The 24002-nt window shown below is 39.0% G+C and overlaps 2 protein-coding genes and 1 long non-coding RNA gene across 4 annotated transcripts in view; all 3 read right to left on the reverse strand.

The window, feature by feature from the left end:
* Positions 1-16839, reverse strand: part of LOC144650047 (uncharacterized) — a 57416-nt gene extending 40577 nt beyond the window's left edge. Inside the window, 3 exon segments of the mRNA XM_078509691.1 lie at positions 5346-7100; positions 13164-13263; positions 16603-16839. Of these exon segments, the coding sequence (XP_078365817.1) occupies positions 5346-7100; positions 13164-13209 (1801 nt within the window). The 5' untranslated portion in view covers positions 13210-13263; positions 16603-16839.
* LOC144650019 (uncharacterized) lies at positions 1811-5039 on the reverse strand. Its single transcript, XR_013570001.1, has 3 exons — positions 4389-5039; positions 3929-4054; positions 1811-2677 (listed from the first exon to the last, which is right to left on the reverse strand). It is a non-coding gene; the product is annotated as an uncharacterized LOC144650019 (long non-coding RNA).
* Positions 16840-18244: 1405 nt separating the features above from the next.
* The window catches only part of LOC144650053 (uncharacterized), a 51040-nt gene continuing 45282 nt past the window's right edge, over positions 18245-24002 (reverse strand). For both annotated transcript variants that reach the window (XM_078509699.1, XM_078509700.1), the window contains 9 exons: positions 23882-23948; positions 23553-23638; positions 22946-23072; positions 22199-22240; positions 21657-21743; positions 20537-20594; positions 20118-20167; positions 19261-19389; positions 18245-18420 (listed from right to left, as the gene is read on the reverse strand). In XM_078509699.1, the coding sequence (XP_078365825.1) occupies positions 18337-18420; positions 19261-19389; positions 20118-20167; positions 20537-20594; positions 21657-21743; positions 22199-22240; positions 22946-23072; positions 23553-23638; positions 23882-23948 (730 nt within the window). In that variant the 3' untranslated portion in view covers positions 18245-18336. The remainder of the gene's footprint in view (positions 18421-19260; positions 19390-20117; positions 20168-20536; positions 20595-21656; positions 21744-22198; positions 22241-22945; positions 23073-23552; positions 23639-23881; positions 23949-24002) is intronic.

Here is a 24002-nt window from a genome sequence, read left to right on the forward strand (position 1 = left end):
TCAATGGTTTTTATGTAATTTATTTCAAAGTAAAACTGTCAACTTGAAAACGTCGGCCTGACTTTTTTAAGTTTAGTACGCTTTAGCAAAGCAAGGTCAATATTAGTGTATTTCCAATAAAATACTAACACCTTCATTGGATTTTCAAGTAGCACTAAATTTCGGTTACACTGACCCTTTAAACTACTCAGGCCTGTCAAACCAAGTGTACACAATGCACTGAGTTTTCTGACTTATCCTCGTTAAAATTAGAAATTTCGGATATGCATCAAATTCACCTCTAGCACGAAAAACGAAGAATGGATAGATAGATAGATAGATAGATAGATAGATAGATAGATAGATAGATAGATAGATAGATAGATAGATAGATAGATAGATGACAGACAGATAAACTTTATTAATGTGTCAAGGCCACATAGCCTGGGAAAATCCCATAATATATACATGTAGATTTAGGCAAGCCTAAAAGCGGAGCTCCCCAGTTAATTATTTTGCACTTTATTGAAACCTGAATTCAAGCCATTGTACAATTTTAAGGCTAAGAATATAATATTCGTTTTATTTTTTTTTATAAATATTAATATTGTTACTTACTTTTTTTTTTTTACCGTGTCCCGGGGGGGGGGGGGGGGAAGAGGTACTCCCTAAAATTTACTAAAGGGGTGTGCCACTGAGACTCTGGACCTGTTCCGGAGAAAAACGGCTCAATTTGCGACCCTGTTCCAGACAAACAGTGCAAAATAGGTACCCTGTTCCAGACAATATCCACAATGAAAAATATATGAAGATAGATATAAAAACACTAGCGTACATCACAAAGCGCTCACTTGACTTTGTCTGTGGCTTGGAGAAAAACCAATGAGAGGAGCGGAGTTTCATAGCTAAACTTGATAGTGTTCCACAGTCAAAAGGGTGATTTGTATACCCTGTTTCAGAGTCAGAGAGGCAAAAGGCATACCCTGTTGAGCAGCACATACCCGTATAGCCCTTATATGGGAGTACCGTATACAGCAACACCAAATAAGCCGAGAACAAACAAAATCAATCAAAACGTTTTAATTCCACCGACAGCATTATGATCCAGAAGTCTGGATGGGAAATTATGCTGCAAAACGGGTAATTATGTAACCTTCGTGTAGATAAGGAGGGGGTAGTAGGGCTGCATGTTGGGGTAGATAGGCCTATCACGTGGTAAATTAGCAAATCACTTAACATTTAGAGTATAAAAAATAATATACATCTACATTAAGAATATGGTTAATTTTCTTTTTTTCATTCATTCATTTGTTTTTATTTTCACTATTTGCCTATATTTTAATTTTGAATGGAAATGGCAGAGGTCATACTTGTAGCAAAGGGTTTACAGCATATTGCCATAAGCTAATGCCAAGCAAACCGGAGTGAAAGCTAACCACAAGCAAACTAGAGTGAAAGCTAATCCCAAGCACACCGGATGAATAAAGCTAACTGCGAGCAAACAGGGGTGAACCTAACTACAAGCAAACCGGAGTGAAACTAACTGGAAGCAAAGAAGGGACATTCTGTAACCACATCCCACCCCCCCCCCCAAAAAAAAAAGGATGATAGCACCTTTTTTACTTTTACATGTCTTTTTGAGTCCCCTTCCTCTTAAGGGGTTTCACTTCACTTACAGAAATAAAAAAACAAAAATTCTGGGAAGATAGAATATTGTTTGTGAGTCTCAAACTCAGTTTTGTTCTTTGATTACGCAGAAAAAATAGAATCATGTTTGCTTGTGTATAAAACTATGCAAGAAAAAAATATAGCATCAATACTTTGACTGCTCTTTTAAAAATTTGTATGCTTTATTGTACACATTTTTGTGGAGTCATGTTGCCCATTCGTCATGGAGTTCACAAAGTAAGCAAATGAGTCACAATTTGGTTGCTTCATGGTACCTAATGGATACTGCAAGTTTTATCTGGCTTTAGAATATTTCACTAATTTTAACATTATAGCTGTTCTTATAAATTGTTCGCAGCATACAACACATAAGAATGAAATTGGTATTGCATATTGCTTGCAATCACGATTTTAACGTCTATATTTTGGAATTACAGTACCACCAGTTTCAGCATTACCAATCCAAATTCAAATTATTACATTGCTTTTTAACTCCACTACCTCCCCCAAGGTCAACCAAAGATCTTATGATATACAGTAATTAGACAACTACATGTAAGTCCTGTGTAGTCGAGGGCTCAAAATATTTGGACACTTACAGGTCATGTTTACCGGCCAAAGAGATTTTAGCTTGGTCACATGTGGTTTCTTACCAGCCAAAACATTGAAAATAGCAATTTTAAACTCCCATTCATTTCTGCTGTTACTGTTTTGGCTGCATATTCTTAAAAAGATCACTTCATAATGCCCTTGTAACATCTAAAAAGATGTGAAAGAGACAGGTCAATCAAGAAGTTGTTTTCTGAAGTACACTGTAAATACGTTAACATTTAAAATATAAACTTTGCTCATTTGCAGCTTTTCTTGATTTCAATTTACATGTAATTTACTAGTCTCTTGAAAATGGCATCATGAAGACACCCAAACATCAAGCTGGATAATCTTAATCCTTCCTGTTTTCTTTTGATGTCCTTGTCCACATTCTGTTTTTGTGTCTGTGGCTCTGCAAATTCTGAAACTCATGTTAACCCTGAAAAAAGTCAAATGCCACAGATTAAATTAAAATTGATTAATTGGCATGAATATCAATAATTTATACAACAAAACACTTAACGCAAGCTTGTATAAAGTGAAGCAAAACCACTGGATGCGAAAGGATACCTTATATATTTAACAGAGATGTATCAGCACAGACTATTTTTTTTTACTGATAACTGCGAAGTCAACTACAGAAAAAAAACCCGGTAACTCAAACTCGGATAACTCGAACAACCTTGCTAACTCGAACTCACTTCCATTTCCCTTGGATTTGACCCCACTTTTCAGTCATTTTTACTCGGTTAACTCGAACTCGGATAACTCGAAAACCCCACTAACTCGAACTAAATTTTGTTTCCCTTGAACAAAATTTGGGTCAAACTTTTTACCCTGATAACTCGAATTCCGGAACTTGCAACTCGCAACGGTTGCCCATTGATTATAGCAATGAACAGATCATGTATTTGACAGTCATTTTCCACTCTTAACAAAAGAATGTGTGGTCGCTTTAGAGTTTCTGGCAAGATAAGTTCAATTTGCACAGTACTGTATACTGAAGTGCTTAAAAATCAGTAAACTATCAATTATTAACTTGGCAAATAAAATATTCAATCAACCCCGCTAACTCGAAAAACCCCGCTAACTCGAACTCATTTTCGTTTCCCTTCAGAGTTCGAGTTAGCAGGGTTCTACTGTAAATATTTTAATAAACTCAAAGCATCACTGCAAACCCTTACACCCCCTCTTAATTAAAAGGTTTGGCCTTTAAATACTCCCCCTCCCCTCTACCCCTATATATACATGTACATGCATAGGAAAAACATTGCCACATCTTAAAAGCTTTTCTCTTAACAGTAATACTAAGATTTTTAAAGATACACATTTAATTAATAATAAGTTTGCATGCACAGCTGCATACTTTGTCTAAAATGGCATGAATTTACTCACAAAGATTCCAGTTTTCCAGTAGTCATTAACCTTTGTTGTGTGCATTTTCCAAATTCCACAACAAGATCGTGATTTTTTTATGACAAATATAACATTTACTGTTGACATTCTGAATGAAACCAGCAAAACAGACCTCAAAATCTCAAAATTGTTGACATTGTTATGTAATCCACATGAACGCTCAATAGTGAACAGAACTACATGACAAGTGGATTATTTAATATATTTGGGAACGAAAGAGCTAAGTAATGAAGCTGAAGTTTATTTAGTCTGACTAAATGAACAGTAATTTTACCTCCATCATGAATATCAATAAACTGCATACACTGAATCGATCTATTTCACTCGGAGTTAACGAAATTCCAGGTGCTTCGTGCAAACTGACATCACTTTCATTCTCATCTCAGCTGCTCTTCCAGCACTGTAAAACAAAATAATCATATCACAAGCATTTAAAAATCGTAAGCTTAATTTTCTTCGAGATGTGTTGAAGTGATATTCTTTGTGAATTCGTTCCTCGAAGGCCCAACAATTATTTGTTTACATAATCAAATCCTCCTATTTGATCAGTAAAACCTGGTAAAACTGAATTTTAACGAATAGTATTTTTCAACATTGTTCATGTCACAAGCAAATGCTTAGTGGCGAAAGCAAGTAAAATGTGCCGTAAATATAAGCTTACTTTGCGTATAAAGTAAGCTTAAGACAAAACGTAGAGATATTAAATGACGGAAACACTGCAGTTTTGTACTCACCTTCACCAGTTGGCCGCAGTAGGTACACTCGTCTGCTCGTTTTATCTCCGTTCCCTTGTTCTCCGCTATTTCTTTGCCTGTTTTCTCGGCACCTCTCTTGCTATTTTAGTCGCTTTTCTTCGCTACTTTGCTACCAGGTTCGACAGGCGCTTTGCTATACTTTTTCGCCTGCTTTCTGTCCGGGTTTTCTGGATCTCTCGCGATCTCTTTCCCGTCGCAAATCGCTTAAACCCTGTTTCCTCGAAGTTAAGTTTACCCTGCTCTCGTTTGTAGTCATCGGCATAACAAGGAGCCAAAATAAATATGTTTGTCTCAAGTTCTAACTTTCAGACTAGCTGAATAGGATTTAAAAATACGTAGTAATTTTGAAAATTTCTTTGCCAAGAGACCTCCCACTGCAAAATTATTTCGCGCCAGTACTGCGCGAGTTGTCAAGACCTTTCAAGATCCCGGATGTGCGCAACACCGTACGTACGCCGTACGCGCCCGCGAGGCATGCCGCTAGCCATGATGACCATGAAAACTCGGATGCAAGGTTTCCTATTTTATTTCATGTGTTTTTTTTTTTTTTTTTTTTTTTTTTCATGTGTTTTTTTTTTATGGGTATGGTGCTCCGCTCTGCGGCCCTTACGGGCCGCTAAGGAGCTCCGCTACTAATTTGGGGACACAATTAATAGGTATTAAAAAATATGTCTAAAGAGAATTTAAAATACTTAGCGCTATATAAAATATTTATGATAATTAGATATTAAAAAATATTTATAAAATATTTATTTTTTTGACAGACAAGCATCATACGTTTGCACGAAAAACAAAAGCGTTATTTGCAATAAATATATGTTATATATATATGATAAAGACACAATGTGAAAGCGTAAACGAAATCAGCTCAGACGAAAGAAGTGAGCGAGCATTTCAATTTCATTTATAACATTGTCGGAACTTCAAGAGCCTCACCTGCAAAAAATCCCGGCGTAGTAAGAGAATCTGCTCCAATCAACACCACAGAGAAGCCTGTTTCCTTAGAAACGTTCCAAGATGATGATGTTGTGGTTTTCACGTAAATGGAGACTGTTTGACTCGTCTTAAGTCTTATGGAACCAGCCACATTAAGGGTGACGACTCGTTTTGGATTTTCATTCAGCGAGTACAGCCCATTTCCGGTATCTATATCATCGTCTATGGCTATTACAACTGACAAGTTCCCTTTGCCTCCACCCCTAAGAATCACATTACAGGACAAAAAGTAAGTGCCTTCTTGGTGTGGGCGATAAACTCCGTTGCTTGGAAAGAATGCGTTGTCAAAGGAGAACAAACCAGGAATGCTATGCGTTTTCCAGGTTGTAAGCCTCGTCCATTCTGGCGAATTAAGAGGTATGCTTTCCGTAAGTGTGGCTGCAACACCTGGCCAGTCGTACGAAATGACAGAAACACAAAACAGTCCATCGACTATTTCACTGTCCCGAGCATCGCTGTGAACATAAACAGTTAATGTGTCACCTTTATCAAGCCAAACAACGCCACTGACAATTAATGAACCTGGACTAGACGAAAATGTCTTTCCCGCCGAGAGTCCATCGTTACCAGTCAATCCTGACGGAGGGTCCTTAACTGCTACGAACAAATGCTTTAAACTCCTACTTGAAGAATTTATATTTATCAACGCTGTCACTAGAAATAGGCCATTACCATTAGAAATGAACGTGCTATTATTTGTCCTCAAAATCATTTCCTCCGACTGAAAATTTCGCTTAGAGCTGTTTATGGTCCAGTTGGTTACCATGTTCCATCCGAGATTAGAACCTGCTTGAGTCTCTGCAAGCAAACTGGCTGAGAATTGCTGAACAACTTCTGCTTTCAGTCCAATGAAAAGGCCTGAGAAACTGCTGCCTGATAAAACTTTAAGATGGCCACCACTCGAAGTCTTAATCTTCAATTCAACACAATCCCCGCGATTCAAATGAAACATTCCAGATACACCAGTGAAATATTTCTTTACTCCAGATGAGTACCTCTTAACTAAAGTAGTTTTTGAGTTCAAAACAACAGCAAAAATGCAGTCAGTTAACTGTTTATTAGATTCAACATTTATGTTGGAAGAAAATTGGTAAATCCCCTGAAGAATTGCACAAAACAATCCAACGGACGGTGAAGTGCCGCTGTGCATCGAAAATAACCCTTTGGTGCCACTAGTTCTCCAGCTCTCAAGGCGCGTCATAATTTGCGGCTGAATAACCTGGTCTAGTGATAATACTGCATGGAATCCAGGCACAGAACCTATACGTGACATCTGCATAACTGAAAAAGCGCTGTCACTCAGCAGCGATCCCTCCGAACCATAAAGATACAAGGCTATAACATCATTTTCATACAGGCGCAAAAAGCCTGAGAGACTTACAGTTTCTTTTAAAGTCGTCTTGCCATACACACCTTCGAATCCATTTGCCTCTTCCAACTCACCATTGATCACCAAACTAGCTTTTAAAAAACCAGCAGTTGCGTTTGCCATCTGTAGGTTGAGTGCAACAAAGTATATTCCTGATTCGGGCGTGACAAATCTGTCATCATGGAATCCTTTTCCTCCTGAGGCAGTTGTATCAAAGAAGCCATTCCTTGAAGTGACAATCCATGGTCTCACCAAAGTCTTGTTGGTTTCAGACACGTGATAGACTGTGTTCTCAAGGTAACTGGAAACTCCAACCTCTAGAAATGCTGTTGGTAACAACAAAGGAGTGTTAAAAACGCTACACGATAAGTATTTGCGGGAATCACTGATTGCAATAAGTGGAAGAATTAATTAATTTTATCTTTAGAAATTTTGTCCACCCTTAACATTATGTTGATCTATGCTTTCATTTCGATTCGTAAAGTATTACTCTTAAGTCTCCTTCTATTTTAAGGTTTATTTTTACAATGCAAAGAATGTCCAGTTCCTAACATTGTTTCTACGATTTTTAAAAGGACACACTGCACTGAAAACAAGGCTTCAACTTTGATCGGGTTCGTTTCCGGACGAATTTGAACGAGAAAAATCGATCAACATCGCCATGTGTTTTTCACACCGCCTTACTCTAAGAAACTGTGTCGGGGAATGTTGATTACTGGTCTGGTTTGTTTTTGACACACACTTAAACTTTCAGAGGGTAAAGAACAACTACTCCCTGTTTTAAAACAGTCATAACTTTTGAAAAAGGAAAAAAATGAAAATTCGCCGACACAGTTTTGTTGCTGAATAATCGGGCAACATTCTTGCCAAATTTTAGCGAAAATTGTTGAAACTTATTGAACTTAAAATGTGCGCCTCTCTTCGAAACTTTGGTTTCGAAATACGAAAGAAAATGTATTCTGGGGCGCACTTCCGGTGTAATAAGATTAATTAAACGAGACGTGTGAAAATGATCACGCGTTGAGCGATAGAATGAAGGTTCATTTTGCTTTCGCAATAAAACTTGTTCAAAGAGGTGTCAAATGTTGCTTCTGGCCGAAAACAGTCCGTTGCATGATTTCAGTTCCACCGCTCGTGCACCGAGGTCAGTAATAATTTTCGTCTCAGTTTGTTGTATTTCTATATTTTAAAAAACGCAATAGATTTACAAATGCTAAATCTAAAACAACGAAAAGTGCAATCACAAGCATCCTAAAGTATACCGAGGAACTGGTCGTGATGTCGGGTCGTGACGTTACCGCTTTGAGCGGCGAAACCACAGAGGCGGCCACTGCGGCATTTTGGTTTAAGAGCCCTCGTTTATTTTGGTCACGTGGTCGGCGAAAAGAGTGTAAAAAAGACAAGTTCTGGGGGGTGAGAATGCCACCAAGGAAGAAAATAAGAGAACGCTCTCGCACTCCCACCATCACGGCAAAGAGCCATTTATTTTTCTTTCCTCTTCTTCTGATCTCGTCAGCTTCTTTCAGATGTCGATTTGTTTTGCCCTTGAACACTGTTTAATATGTTGTCGACAACTCATTCCTTGCAGATAAAATTCGCGTTTTGCACTAAAAGCACGATGAACAATCACAGCAAAACACTTTTCTGCTATTTCTCGGGAAGAAAATTGATGGAAAGTAGGGGTGCCGATATAAAAATTGGAACCGAGCCTAGCAGGAGAAAACCTTCTTGTTTTGGTCGTGTAAATGGGTAGTGCCGTGCCGAAACGGTTTGGTCACGGTGCCAAAAATTTGCCGTGCCGTGCCGATTTTTTAGCGCGTGTAAATGGGGTTTAAAAGTCAACAAAAATCAACTTATGGGAAATACGTAAAAAATCCACGTGGTGACGACTGCCATTTTTTTAATGCTAATTAGCCATTGTTAACTGTTCCGTCAAGACATTTACCACTTTTAGTTACACTTAACATGTAAAAACAGAAGACTGTTTAGTATAGTGAACATTTAAGCTTTATCATGGACCGTTTTACAACAAATGTTGAACAAAAAAATGTTTTAATATTAATTTCTCAACCCTTGCTGGTCAGTAACTGGACTACTATCCCTTAAGTTACTGTCTAAAACAGATAGCATCAGCTGATTATCTCTCGGTACCTTTCTAACAGTACTCTGTCTCAAAGATATAAGGCATCAACTGCGTACCCGACGTTCTCTGTATCGCTACCTGGAGCACTTCTAGGACACTCTCCACAGGCAAGTAAACAGTCAAGTCCCTGTTTTCTGCAACTGCATCGAGCCGTGTTACAGTCCACCTTGCAGTTACATCCGATAACTCGGAGGAGATTTTCTGGTGCCGATGGTTTGGCGGTCATTACCTGAATTAGAGTACCATACAGACGACGTCGGAGGCAAGGACTTCACTTCAACTGCGGTTGTGCGTTCAGCTGTCATTTCGCAAAATCGTCGATATCGCAAGGCCTCCAAACTGTCGCTCACCTTGCCGCCATAAGCCGCTACCAATGCGCGCTCTGCTGCTTTGATAACATCTTCTTTCAACGAATTGGCATTATAAAATACTTTGGCATACTGATACAACTGTGCTTTTTTTTCCAACCAAACAAGCATGGCGTGATACCACATCCCAGCAACGCGTGTCGAAATGGGAGATGTCTGCAGAGGTTTGACCCAAGCACAGAACAAGTAGCCAGGATGTCCCAAACTTTACCTTCCGCGGAACCTCCTTTCGGCTCTAGTTTGAAGAAAATTATCTTCTTGTAGTTGTTTCCATGGTGGCAGAGTAAAATTAAAATGATTGTGTCACCTGCCATGACGACGCTGTCTCTGGTAGCAGATAATGAGACCGTAGACTGAGCTACCAAGACACCAGCATCGCTTACACCCCGCCTCCTTTAACTCCTCACTCGGCATATTTATGAAACGTTGTGTGCTGCGCCTTTAACTATGGGGCCAACGCAATAACCGTCAAATACAACGATACACCTGTCATATACTTTAAAATAACATAATGATTATAGCAGCTGCATATGTCACAAAAGGTTGTACCGTGTTTCCATGGGATAAGATGAAGCAATGTTCCTTCATCTAGGCTGCGTAGCTGGCGGTATTGTTAGTCGCGGCTTCGCCGCTTGCTTGTGCATGCATTAAAAACCAATAAATACCGCCAGCTACGCAGGCTACCTTCATCGAGAACATAGAGAGGTTGGTTGTAATATTTGTTCAAGGTTGACCTCATTACATAAGGCGTCAGCTAGCACTGCTTGCCTTGGCACAAGTGTGGTTTTAAACAAAGCAGCAGGGATGCTGCAAAGTTCGTACTTGAACCGGTCTTGTAAGTCCATAAATTTATTTGTGGCAACGACGAGCAATCGCTGAAAAAGCAACTGTGGATCAATTTACACATGATTGTATTAATATGCAAAAATATCATTTCTCGGCCTTGCCTTCTTCATTTTGTATTCGAAATTGTTATATGGCTCTGGATTTTTATTTTAGTTTTTCTGTATCCTTGGAGTCTCTCTTCTGTCGAGTATCTGAAGCTTCTACGTGTTGCTCGATAGTTTGGCAAGCGGCGCTGGTGAAATCTTGCATAGACCTGTTCACGTCCCAACAGAAAGGCATAGCTTAGCTTGACCCACACTTCTTGATCTTACTTATCTTTGCATTGCAGCTCATTCATACTTTTCCTCTCGTAAGGTCGCCAGTTGATTTGATGCTGCGCATCAGCTTCTGCTCAATAACCAGATCAGTTGATTCTGCTCAATAACCAGATCAGTTGAAAGACCAGCCCACAATCTCTCAGTGTGGCGAACAACATGCAGGCCATTCAATAAAGGTAATAGATATCTGGATGGTCAGTTTGTTGTGTAAACATTCGCTGAAGGTACACGTTGTTCGTTTTTGTATACAAATTATGCTCAGCTGCAGCAAAGTTAAGTAGCATCTCTTGCAGTGAAGGCAGATGGAGACGCCAGTTTCCCGTCCTTTCTGCTCGAGAAAACGCTTTAGCATATCCACCGTTTTCATGTACTGAAGCCAAAGGCGCCATGTACGGCTAGCTTCATTTCTTTTCTTCTCTTTTTCAAGTCTTGCAACAACATCCCCTAATGTAGCCCTTGACTCTTCATCAATGCTGTCATTAGCAGCTTATCTAATGTTTATTTATTTTTTCTTTAATAAACTACTTGAAACAGTAGACGGCACTTTATCAGTGCATCTTCCTGGCGCGGCAGAACCATCCAGCGTGTCCACTGTCGAAAATCCACATCTGATTGACTGTGCTGGAGACACTTAACACTTCCAGACAACTCTTCCTCAATTGTTTGTTCTGAATCTTGGTCTTTCTCAATATCTATTTTTAAATTTTCAGTTTGTGGCATAGAAACATTTGGCAGAGAAACCTGAAGCGCATCTGGAATAAGAAAAGTATCGAGCGCTCCGTCAAACAAAAAAATCACCCCTGCGAGCTCTCGCTAGTGGCTTTCCACTAGCATGTGCGTAAACAATACATTGTCCAATTCTTACAAAACTATTTAAAAACCCATCCATTGTTTCATAAGATGTGGATCGTAGTGTGCAAACAAAGAAGAAATTCGTGTAAAAATTTCCTGCACAGCGCACGTGGTCTAGTGTTTCTTTAGAAATAACCATGATTAAAATTTGCGAATTACTGTAGCACTCCAATGCAAGGGCTCCAGAATCGTCTTATGTAAAGCGCATACCGAAGGTATGCTCGACTAGCAGGACTACGAGGATAACGCGACTAGCAGGAATACGAGGATAACGCGACTAGCAGGACTCGCTCGTCATCTGCCGTACATAAACTCTGCCCCACTAATCTACTAGGGAACCTGTGTCGACTTTTTACTCTATCTTCACCTCAGCTTCAACGCGAAACTGGAGCGAACTCAATCTTTTCGTATGCGAACGTTCATAAATTTTTATTTTTGTTTTTATCCTGATTTTACACTGTACTTTGCAGTTGTAATATCAAAGTGCCCTGTAGGGCTCAAAAAATTTAAAACAATAGTAATTTTAAAGTAATAGTATTAACAATAATAGTAATAATAATGGTAATATATTGTAGCAAGAATCTTCGATGAGCAAACCAAAGCAAAAATTCGCCCTTTAAAAACACTGCTAAAAAAAGTTTGTTTATTAATACACTTACAATGAAATTTTGTTGTAAAACTTATTGTGATAACGGTCGAATTTGCATAAAAACATGGCGTCTAAAGGGCAAAATGACAGAGGTAAAAAACTCCCATTTTTTTCGTACTTCGCCTGGGTTGATTTTTGTTGACTTTCAATATGTTTATTCAGGGTCCTTAACGAAAACGTCCATGAAAATGAAAATTCTGTTTCAAGCATTTTGCCCTAACGGTACCAAATCGCGCTAACTTTCCTGGACTGTACCTACACAAATAACCCGTTGTCGCTAGCGACTAGCGCACTGGCCAAATCTTTTGTCTTTTCCCGTTTGTGTGGCATTCTTCGAACTTAAGAAAGGACTGGAAAAATGTTTCTCCTCTTACGTCTGGTAAACTATGCATTTTGCCAGAGCAAAACATCCGAAGCAACTCGTCGAAGGACAAGAACTGTAATAATCACGCAACGGTAGTGTCGCCGCGCTCCTTGAGAAAATCTGTTGACAGCTATCAATATCAAATAATTAATGGCAAGAAATGTTTTTCCTTCATAACTTTGTGTAGAGCCAATCTTTTTCCATGTATTTTTTTGAATGAAAGATCTTAATGAGATCTACCTGAAAATACCAATATATATATTTTTTCTTTAAAATGGTCAATTTTGGGGTATACTGATACCTTATGTAATTCGCTCCTCCCGATAGGCCTCCGAGGAGCAATGAAAATTGAGAAAGTAGGAAATTACAAGGGGCTCCTGCGGAGAAAGATAATCTAATAGAAAGATCCAATATAAAGTGGACGCAGGATTCAAAGCGACCCAGTAGATAATAATTCGACAATAATTTATTTACCATCCATGGTAGACAGGATATAGATTTCGTTTGAGCCGTGTGAGGCGAGAGGAGCTTTTATTTGTTAATCAAGGAAACCATGGCCGTAACCAGACCTTTGACATAGACGAGGCAAGATCTTGCTAGGGAGTTCTGGGGGTATGCCCTCCAGAAAATTTTGAAATCTAGACTGAAGCGCTGACACGCTTTCAGAGACATTTTTCATTTCTTGAGAAAAATCAATGTTGTTCAACTGGGGATTATTTTCCCAACAAAACATATTTTGTTTTTAATTTTGGGTAAAAATCTAGACGAGGCAAGAGCCTCGTCTTGCTTCTTGCTAGTTACGGCCCTGAGAAACAGTTAAGATAAAACGCGATGATTGTGTAACAATTACCTGTGCTGGGTACAAATAAGAGGCAGAGTGAGACGCAAAGTAACATGATGGCTTAATACAAGACTAGCAACCAATAAAATTGTGACACGGAGAGTACCATCTGAAAAATAAAAAAAATAGTGACTATTACTTTGTGCTAACCATAGATGATGCCATTTCAGTTTAAGCAGCCTTAATAAGGTAAACATGAACAGGTCACACAGTAAAATTTTCATTGTCAGCACCCCTGCCCCCACAAAACTGATAAATAAACAAATCAATAACTCCCACAAATGTAAGACACAAAACTCTTCCGACACCACAACTCATTCACCAAATATAGGCCCTTGGGATATATTTATATTTTAATGAACGATGTAATTTTTTTCCATTGAAAGGGCCGTACTATAGAGCGCCCCTTCTTCGGTACTTTGCGTGACATACATAACCAAAAGTAAACACATTTTCAAAATGAATAAACATTATTATTCCTGTTGAATAATTGTCTAGTTTTGAGTTTTTTTTCTGAATTCTATCGCTTGGTTGGTAGATAAACAACTTGGCCAGAAACTGGTAGAAAAAATAACACGGTATGAACAAATGCACAACCATTTGTTCATTCTGTAATTTTAACAACTGAAGAAGTTTTCAGAGATTAAACCAAGAACGCGGGATTACTTATTTAATAGGCGATATGATTTCAGTTTCACTACTAAGTACGTAGTCATGGCATGTGCCCACTAAACCGAATACTGATAGGTTATTATGCTGCCTGAAGTACCACTTTGCTTTCAACAATACCAGTCCCGTTACAAACGTTAAATGTTCCATAAGCCGAATAGCCGCGAACCTCATTTATATTATATGGATTTATTTGGGGCGGCATTTAGCTGTGGAACTTAATAAAGATTATTATTGATAATATTGTGAACACACGCAAACAAGTCAAAAGTCAAGCTCAGTTGTTAAACCACCCGATATTTATCTTTTATTTTTGTTTAGCCCTAGCAAGTTTTTTGGGGAACGTTTTAGAGCAATTGTGATCAAAGAAAGCTGTATCATGATTTGGGTCGTCGATTGATTGACGTTTGAATCGGTCGTTTCCACTAGCGAGTGTTCCGAGTGTATTTAGCTGTGCAACCCCATACACAGTAACTAATTCGATGAAAATCTCTTTGAATCAAATGTAAAACTTCTCTTAAGCTCGTAATGTAAGTTATATTTTGAATTAAGGACCTAAAATACACCAGTTTGGCTTTTAATACGTCACCAAACAACATGCCATAACAAAACTTCCTGTGCCTCATTCCATGCACCAATTAATCAAAGAAAAGATCCAATGCAATCGGGCCCATATTGCCATATTACGATAAAATTTCCTTAAATTCTTACCGATAATCTAGTCACCAAAAGGGGATAACCAGGTTTACGACTTGGAACGAATTACAAGCATCCGCATCTCCCAAATTTTGGCTGCTTCCTTCAGAATAAGAACTGTTGTCACTGCTGCACGTTACATACTCACGATATCACTTTGACTCAACATTTCCGCTAAGGGTTTACTGACACGTTCAGCAGTTTTAACACGGAGGATTTACTCTGGAACTGGCGTACTGTGTACCATTTGGAAGCACGTGGCCAATCCTTGAAAACCCCTTTGGCGAAATTGTAAACTGAACTTACTCAATAACACTTTACATTTAGATATTATTTACTGTTGCACCAGTTCTAGTTAAGTTAACGTACAAAGGTCATTCGCGTCACGCGGTACGGTAAGAACCTGCATTTTCCCAAGTTAACCTAAACAGGCTCTTACATAAATGGTAATTTGCACAAATTTAGGCTATATAGGTTCTTAATAAGTTCTTATTTCCTGACGAAAAATTTACATTACTGCTAATAGAAATTTTAGTGGTATTTGCTGTTTTCACCGTACCCATAATACACCTCGTTTATCCCCCCTCCCCCCCCACCCCCCGCCACCAAAACAAACCAATTTTGCATAGGCATTGTTTTCAATTTCTCTTGGGATTTACAATGACGTACAATTGTCCCAAGAGAAATTGAAAACAATGCTTATGCAAAAATTTTGGCGGGTAAACATGATGTATTATGGGATCGTGAAAAAAGCGAATAGGCCATTTCCGATATATTAATATTCTAACTTGGCTCCGAGGCTTGGGGGAATAAAACAAAAGATATCACATCGAGGTTCACGAATGAATAAATCATTTCTTTTGTTTTATTCCCCCAAGCCTCGGAGCCAAGTTAGAATATTAATATATCGGAATTGGCCTATTCATCCTTTTCCATATATGAAATTTGCATACCAAATAGGTTTTAATCTAAAAATGACTATGAAGTACTATTGAAGTACTAATCACATGAATTTTGAAGTTCTCACTCAGACCATAACATTACATTAAATACATGCCCTGTAACGCCTTGTCCAATTACAATCAGCTCTAACAGCGGAAAATAAAACTCTTCAATAAATTTGGTAATAGAAAATAAGAACCTGTTTCCAACTTTTAGGCTAAAGGTCCTAAAGAGGTTCTTATATAGAGGGGGTCTAACTGGTAAATTTTAGCCTAACAGTTTCAAGCTGTTGACAAATTAAACTAAAAGCCGATCTTCCCACGCAAGCAGTTGGGAGTAGGCTAGTTGGGAGTGAGCTTTCCAAAATAACGCACAAAACCTCAATTAATTGAAACTGGGCTCAAGTAGAATTGTCTTAAGGAGTGACCAAAATGAATTCTTCCTATGAAAAAGGGCTTTACGTTTTGAGCACCAACCAAGTACAGTGTCTACAGTCAAAGATCGTCAAAGCTCTCCTTGCGACCGATCTCGTAAGCGACCAGCCCTAGCAACGATAGGCTCGATCTCGCGTTCGCTTGTAAAGATCTGGAAAAAATTAAAAGCTCAAAAGAATGTCACCCTGATCAAGACTGAGGTAGAAAGCTTTTTGTTAAAATCTCTCTTAAGTGACCAGCCTGCATTGTTTTAGCTTGTGGTCGTTTATAACGAGACCCCTTCTTGTGAACGACCAGCTCTAGCTTTTAATACGACCAGTTTTAAATATACCCGGATATTGCGAAGGATAGCTAGAGTGCGCACGTCATGCTCAAGGCATCTAAATTAAAATATGAATTGATTGTCTCCAACAGAGTTTCTGCTTAGCCATGCAAATAAAGCTTGTTGTTATTGAGTGTCAAATAAAACAGGACCAGACGTGACTATACCGCAGCCAAAATAATTGGTGCTTTGCAATACAAATCTATAAATAGCACGACCACCCAACTGAATGAGAATATAGGAAAACAACTCCAGCAAAGCATCATACATTCCTTGACGAAAAACAATTGGTGTAAATCGTCGGTACGTTCACCAGTAAACTGTACTTTAACCAACTCATCAAACGCTTCAACCACCAAATTTTCTACATATACGGGTCATATACCTTAAACAGCATCGTCAAACGTCCTAAAAAATAGTTATAGTGTTTCAGATTCCGCCGCCAAATCATGGAACGTTCTGGAGTCAGGTACGGGTTCACTTCGACGACTTCGACGGCGGTCGTTTGGAACAGTAATTCGACACCAGTTTCATATACATGTATGTCAACGGCAATGCCAAGTGTCGTTTAGACAGAGAAAAATCAAAATGCGGACATCACAAGTGTTGTGGTGTCATGGCCATTAAGGTCATCAAGAACAATGGAATTGCTATAACAGTCATATATTGTCGTTCGTTTATATCAGCCGTCCTGCTGGAACAGTTAACCCAAATATAATGAAGAAAGGAAAGATTCCAGTAGAAACTGCACTCGCGTCGTCAACGGATTATACTTACCATACTAGAGAGCTAATGACACAGTAAGCCGTCATAAGAAAGAAAAACAATTTTTCTTACCTTAATACAAAACAATCAACTGTAACCATATCATGAATTTCACACGAAATCCATTGCTTGCTATCCAAGTAGTCACGCAATCTGCTGACCTTTTTAAACATCAAATTCATCGCTTCGGATCGATCATGCCGTCACTGTTGGTGAGATCTCGGGTTTGTGATCATCGTTAGTAGTGTCCTGCTGTGGACCACCGAAACAGCTAGTTACCCGTAGGCGTACTGATTTTTCTATTCACTTTCTAGCTGATCAGCTCGTCGAACTGAATCTAAGAGTCTTACGTAAGTTTAACGTCTAGAACTTGACTCAGACAAGGCAAATTTGGAAGAAAGTTAATTGAAATGAACGTATGCCGAATGATCTAATTTATAAACCGATCTAAGTGATATCACACCTCAATTGTTATGAACAATAACCAACAATGACAGAGCAGAAAACTGAATGTGACAAGGAAATGATTATTCTAAATATCCTTCCGTACTTGAAATAATGACGACTGTTGAGACTACATGTATTTCAATTTGCATAATGCACTTTTGAAGCAACATTTCTGCTCGCGTAAGACTTTAGTAATGAGAAAGAAACAATTGAAAGAAAAATCCAGTTAACGTAGTTTTAAAGACTTCTTTATTTTCAACTCTTTTATAATGGTTTATGGTTCCGATGCTTCCTCAGGCAAGAATACAACATTGTTGATACACATGAACAATATTTACATTTTCTTCACAGATATTTGCCCTGGATTCGTAAAAAATCATTATTAAAGCTAATTACACTACGAAACAATACAAACATAAAGGAATATTTCGGAAGCGGGACTATGATCCTTCATCTGTTAAATATAATACATGTTATAATGAACTAGCCAAATTCCAAATTTTAAAGACATTTTTCGGATTGGAACGTTCAATCATCCAACAGTGCTCGATTTGTGAGATCTTTTGTAGAAAAAAAAAAAAACAATAACAGTTGTTATTGTCTGGCCGTCACTAGTAAACGAGGTATGACAATCATAATCACGACTGCTTTGCTGACTATTAAATATAGTGTTCGTGTTGTATCTAAAACTTAAACTATGTTAAAACTATAAATGTAACAAAAACAATTAGACATACGTAAACATAGCTACCCTCCAGAAACGGGACAGATTTGATGCAAGACATTTAAAAACTATTTTTCGATATTTTGAAGTCTTCTTATGGTTTCAATAAGCTAACATCATTTGACATTATTCGGTTTAAATGCACTACAAGAGCATGAATCAGACTTTGAAAAAGTCGTGTGATTAGGGGCGACTGTGTTTTCTTTTAGTGGTAGTCTGCTTCTTCATCAAGTGTGTGCTCTTAGGAGAGACACTTTCCTCGAACTCCTGAAACAAAAATGACACTTTCGTTAGTACACGAAGACAACAGTCAACTTTTGTCGCTGAAGATGAAAAATATAACATTTTTCATAACAGATTTCTAATTATCCTAGTGTACCTTAGTTAGGAAGAATTATCTCTTTTTTTAAAACTTAACTAGTGAGCAGTACTCTGTACTTATGCGCTTTTGCTCATTTACATGTTAAAAAGCGCAATATAAATTCATAAATTATTATTATTATTATTATTGAACTGTAGTTGTAAAACTTGTTTATTCTCCAAACGCGTTTCGTCCGACTGTCGCGGACTTCTTCAGGGTGTTTCACAAATGATAGTTACCAGCTTGTATTTATACATAGCGTAAGCCTTACAGATTCTTTTTACAGATTATTTGTCACGGATTTACGTATAGGAGACAGGCTACATTTTTAGGAAAGGCGCGACTAAGGTGTAGCGTATGTATGACATATTTCAGACATGACCATATAATGATATGTGCGACCAAGAGAAAATGCTTGGTGTGACATATTTATTTTAGGGACCACAGATTTAGTACGTAATGATAGTTACCAGCTTATATTTATACATAGCATAATCCGTACAAATTATTTTTACACATTATTTTTCACGGATTTACGTATAGACAAGGCGTGACTAAGGTGTAGCGTATCTGTGGTCTTAAAATTATTTAAAAAAATGTTTTAAAACATTGTCCTTTTTTATTGAAATAAGTTTACGGGAAGGTTCCTATGTTAAAACACGCCTGTCGTGTTTATCATCTGCCTTGTTTTTTTTAATTTTAGGATATAAATTTTAAAAAATACCGTATTGAACTGTTTATCTTACCATGGGGCAGTTCAACGAGGATGTATCGTTGGGTACGTCCGTCACGCACAGCTTGCTGGGGCTTTTATCTTGGAAAGCTCGTTTCACCTGAAATGAACTTTCGGCGACGTCTCGACTGTCACTCACAGGCTAGAAAGTTATGCCAATCAAAATACAATGTATTTATTATTTAATGAATGACAAATATTCCTCTAGGATACTTACAGGACTAAGGGTCAGCAGTCATCTGTTCTTTCCATTAAAAAAGTTAATCCATCAATGTACTTGCTGAAGTGTCTTTATTTTCTGACGTCCTTTATGTTTTTGTTTCTCCCCGAGTCCGCAAACATGCCCTAATGTGCCTATCTTTTGCTGAGACCAAGTTTCGTATATCATACATGTAGTTTCTACCCCGGCATTCCTACACTTATCCACTTCAAGAGAAAACCAAAACGATTCGAGCGAAATCAGTCGCATGCACTTGCCGAGTTATCTCTTACCGAGAAAAACGAATGAAAACCTTACATGACTGAACGTTAACAGAGCAAACGACGTTGCAAAAAGAAAACTTACCGTATTTTCTCGATTAAAAGCACCCAGCGTTTGTTTTACACTTGGCCTGGTGGACCCGGCGTTTATTTGACTCCTGCAGTTTATTCGAGCCCGGAGGTTATTAAAGAACGGGTTTTATACGTTATTTTTGACCGACTTAAATATTTCCATGAAAACTACAGCTTTTTATACCTCAAATAAATGATTGAGGGGGCTATTTACAACTCCACTTTGGAAACCCGACGTTTATTTCATACCCGGCGTTTATTCGAGAAAATACGGTACTGTACATTTTAGTGTGATACAAATTACGAAGAAATACTCACCTGAACTTGAACAACTTTAGTCGTACTCTTTCGTTTGAAAGAAAAGCCTGCTGTAATAAAAAAACCCAGTTGAGATTAACTTCAAAGCAGAAGCCGCTATATAATAATTATGCAATTCAGCCTGCTGGCTGCCATGTAATTGTTTTTAAAAACCTATCTATTTATCCCAGTCTATCCATCCATCTATCAGCTACGCGTCCATATTTTCCACACAACATGGAGGGGCCGAGGGCAGGCAAATTCGCAAGCATGATTTGCTTTTTCACAGGCTCCTCTCCGAATGCCATTTGTAATACGTGAGCACGTGAAGTAGTCCATCATCAGCCAAACATGAACTTTTGTTGATGCTCATTTCATTTTCGACTCGAGTGAGCGATAACAGATTTTATTAATAAACAAAGAAAATAAATGTTGCTTACCCTTGAGTTTCTCAAAACTATTGGAGCTCGAAACCTTTTTGCTCCCAGACTCCGAGTGCTGAAAAAAGTAATGAACTTGGTGAGGTCTATCGGTGAGTAGGTGGATGCAGAGGATGGTCAGTCAGTGAACCAGTCAAGTCACTTGACTTTCAGCAATTTACCCATTCAACTAGCTAGTCAACTATACAGCAAGTCAGATTTTTTAAAAAAGTGAAATAAAAAGGTATGTCGAGTGCCACAAAATTCGTTTTATTGATGGAACCAAACGTTTCAAGCTAAGCCCTTCTTCACCCAGTCAGCTAGTGAGCGTAAGTCAGTCAGTCTGTCAGTATTTCAGTCAGGAGGTCGGTATGTCGGTCAGCTGGCCGGTCGGTTGGTCGGTCGGTGGGTCGGTCGGTCGGTCGGTTGGTCGGCCAGTCAGTTTGTCAGTCAGTCAGTCAGTCAGCCAGTCAGGCAGGCAGGCAGGCAGGCAGGCAGGCAGGCAGGCAGGCAGGCAGGCAGGCAGGCAGGCAGGCAGGCAGGCAGGCAGCCAGGCAGCCAGGCAGCCAGGCAGCCAGGCAGCCAGGCAGGCAGCCAGGCAGGCAGCCAGGCAGGCAGGCAGGCAGGCAGGCAGGCAGGCAGGCAGGCAGGCAGGCAGGCAGGCAGGCAGGAAGGCAGGCAGGCAGGCAGGCAGGCAGGCAGGCAGGCAGGCAGGAAGGCAGGCAGGCAGGCAGGCAGGCAGGCAGGCAGGCAGTCAGTCAGTCAGTTAGTCAGTCGGTCAGCCAGTCAGTCAGTCGGTCAGACAATCAGTCCGCCAGTCAGTCAAAATACCGACGTCCTCGCAGAACATTGTTTTTCAAGTAAAATCCGCAATGAATAAGTTTGCAGTTGATTTCTTAGTTACAGTGTTCTCTATATCAGTCTGCTCATTTCCAAACAGTTTTTTATGTCACCTAGAATCCCCTCCGAGTATACGCTCCTCAGTTATAACCTTACCCTAAGCCCCTTATGAAGTTGTTTGGGCCAGGGTTTGTAAACTGGCATTTTTCGGTGCAACAACGTGAACTTTTTACGAGTAAATAAGAGATGATTGTCTACAGAACCTTTCCACTATTATTATCTGTTAATTGCAAGTCCTTACCGAGAGTGAGAAGGAAGCATTGTATTGGGAATCATTCTCTTTGGAAAGAGCATGCTTCTCTCGCTGCCGGCGAAACGCCTGGCGAACCTAAGAAAATAGTGGAAAATTATCAATAGCCATATTTCATTATATTCATTTTTACCCGGCTTCAGTGAGGCGTAGAAGAATAGGACGTAAAAAGGTCATTTTGGAGGTGGGAGATGAATAACTACTTTCTTTTGTTTTATCGGCTGAGCGTCGGAGGCAAAATTGGAATTTTGTTATGTCCAAATTGGCTTGTCCAATCAGATGATCCGTCCATCTCCTGTTGGATGTGAACATAAATTCAACTTCTCTGTAGAAAAAATATAATTATACCTGTGAGTTAAAAATGTTTCTGGGACATGCAAGTTTAGCTTTTCCGGCGACGTAATCCGAACCCCGTAATGTTTGCTTTCCTAGACGTCTGTAGCAGACGCCATTTCATTATTTCATTTCATATGACGTCCTTTCGTCTGTCGCATAGCTATAAACTGTATAAGTCGTTGACGAACTCGACATACCTCACTGTTGAAAACACAATGCAGCAGGAAAATCATTAAGCCCTAACAAGAAAAAAACATAGTCTAACTATAGTACAAAACATATAAGTAAATAAATAAATGCATCGCTCAATTCAAGTGTCAGAGTATTTAGCTTTGCTGTGCTGATTGACGACACTGTATATTGCAAGTAGTTGAAACTTGTTGCAAATCTCAACTGGTAGAATGCAGACCAGTTGGCTATATACAAAGTGCTACCACTAAGACTAATCCATCCAATGGTATGGGGAGGATTTGAACCTGGGACCTCCAGATTGCACGTCCAGCGTCCTAACCACTGTTAACATGTGTCAACAAAGATGATACGAGCTACATCTAAAACAAGAAGTTCTTTTATAAAGGGGACCTGGACTGGCCATTCTCACGTCCAGCTGCCAATTAATTTCATGAGAATGTAAAACATGTCCAGTTACAAGACCCTTGACTCTGCAACATGCTGCAAAAGAAAGATCAGCCCGAAGCGGCGCCCAAAAGTGTGAAATGTGGGAGGTGCCATCTCCTTTATGGTTGAACGTCTTGCTTAACTATTAAGGTTATTCCGCTTACAGCTACTTTCCGTTTCATTTTTTCATAAGACACGCAAAGAGAGAGGCCGTGCCATTTGTGCCGCAGAGTGCTGTCGGTCTGCACAGGGCTGTTCCCAGGGTTTACGGACATTACTGACAAGTCAGTCTAGTTTTGAAGGTCTCTAAAAGTTTCCACCCTTACCTGAAATCCATTGATGATGGCAAAAGCATACACGAACACAATGGTGCTTTTGTTCAAGGCAAAAAGGCCAAGAACCCAGCCGACACCGAGAATGGGCATGAGTACAAACAGTCCCTTGATTCCAGCTCTGAAAAAGCAAACATGATTTAGTCAAGAATACACAGTTTTTACTTATACTTATCTCTGAGAGATGAGCATGACCACCGAGAGTCTAAGTGGTTCCTGGTGAGGTCAACATCAGAAGAATAAGTGCATGTGTTCATTTGTCTTGTTCTCAGTACTCATGCACATGTCACTGTAGTCCTTTCTGTTCTTATGGCTAGAGTGAAAACCACGCTTCATAAGGCGTGGTTTGGCATGTTTTTTGATGTGTCATGTGTCATTCCTACGCTAGTTTTCTAGGAACAAAAACCCACAATTGTTGAACCTAAACATAAAATGCCTTTCACTTTCACAGAACTAAGCAATGAAAAGAATGAGATACTTAGGGGGCGTCCAATAACCGGGGGAGTGGGAAGAAATTCGATTGTAGTCCTTTTCAGGACCATTAACCGTGTTCCAGTATATTTTTAAAAAGTTGATTTTTGTGTTGCTCGAAAGTACTTACTTGACATGTTCGTGGTCAGAGCTTTTGACAGCGGAAGCAGAAGACACGACGGTTTTTACCACCATGACCAGGACAAAGCAGTTGATCTAGAAAAAAAGAGAATGTTTGTTTTCATACTTAATTGATTGGTAATGTCTATTTTTTTCGGCGAGTAGTTGTCTTAGTAAATGAAAAGGTAACCGAAGTGAATTAAAAGGTAGATTTCTAAACATATGTAAAAAATCGAAAGTGGTTTCAAAATATATATTATTCTCTCGCAATTAATGATACAGGTGTGAAATGATATTATCTTTTGTTGCTTTATTTATTTATTACACATAAAAACATACTGCAATTATGGCGATGACAGGACCAATAAAGGCCCAGATGGTTCCGTCCTCTGTAGAGAGCCAGCATCTACAAGGAAAATAAAAGACCTTTAGGAAGACTGTTATTTAATCCATGGCGTAT

The sequence above is a fragment of the Oculina patagonica genome, chromosome 4 (assembly GCF_052425735.1).
Source record: "Oculina patagonica isolate OP01 chromosome 4, crgOcupat, whole genome shotgun sequence".
Taxonomy (NCBI): Eukaryota; Metazoa; Cnidaria; class Anthozoa; order Scleractinia; family Oculinidae; genus Oculina; species Oculina patagonica.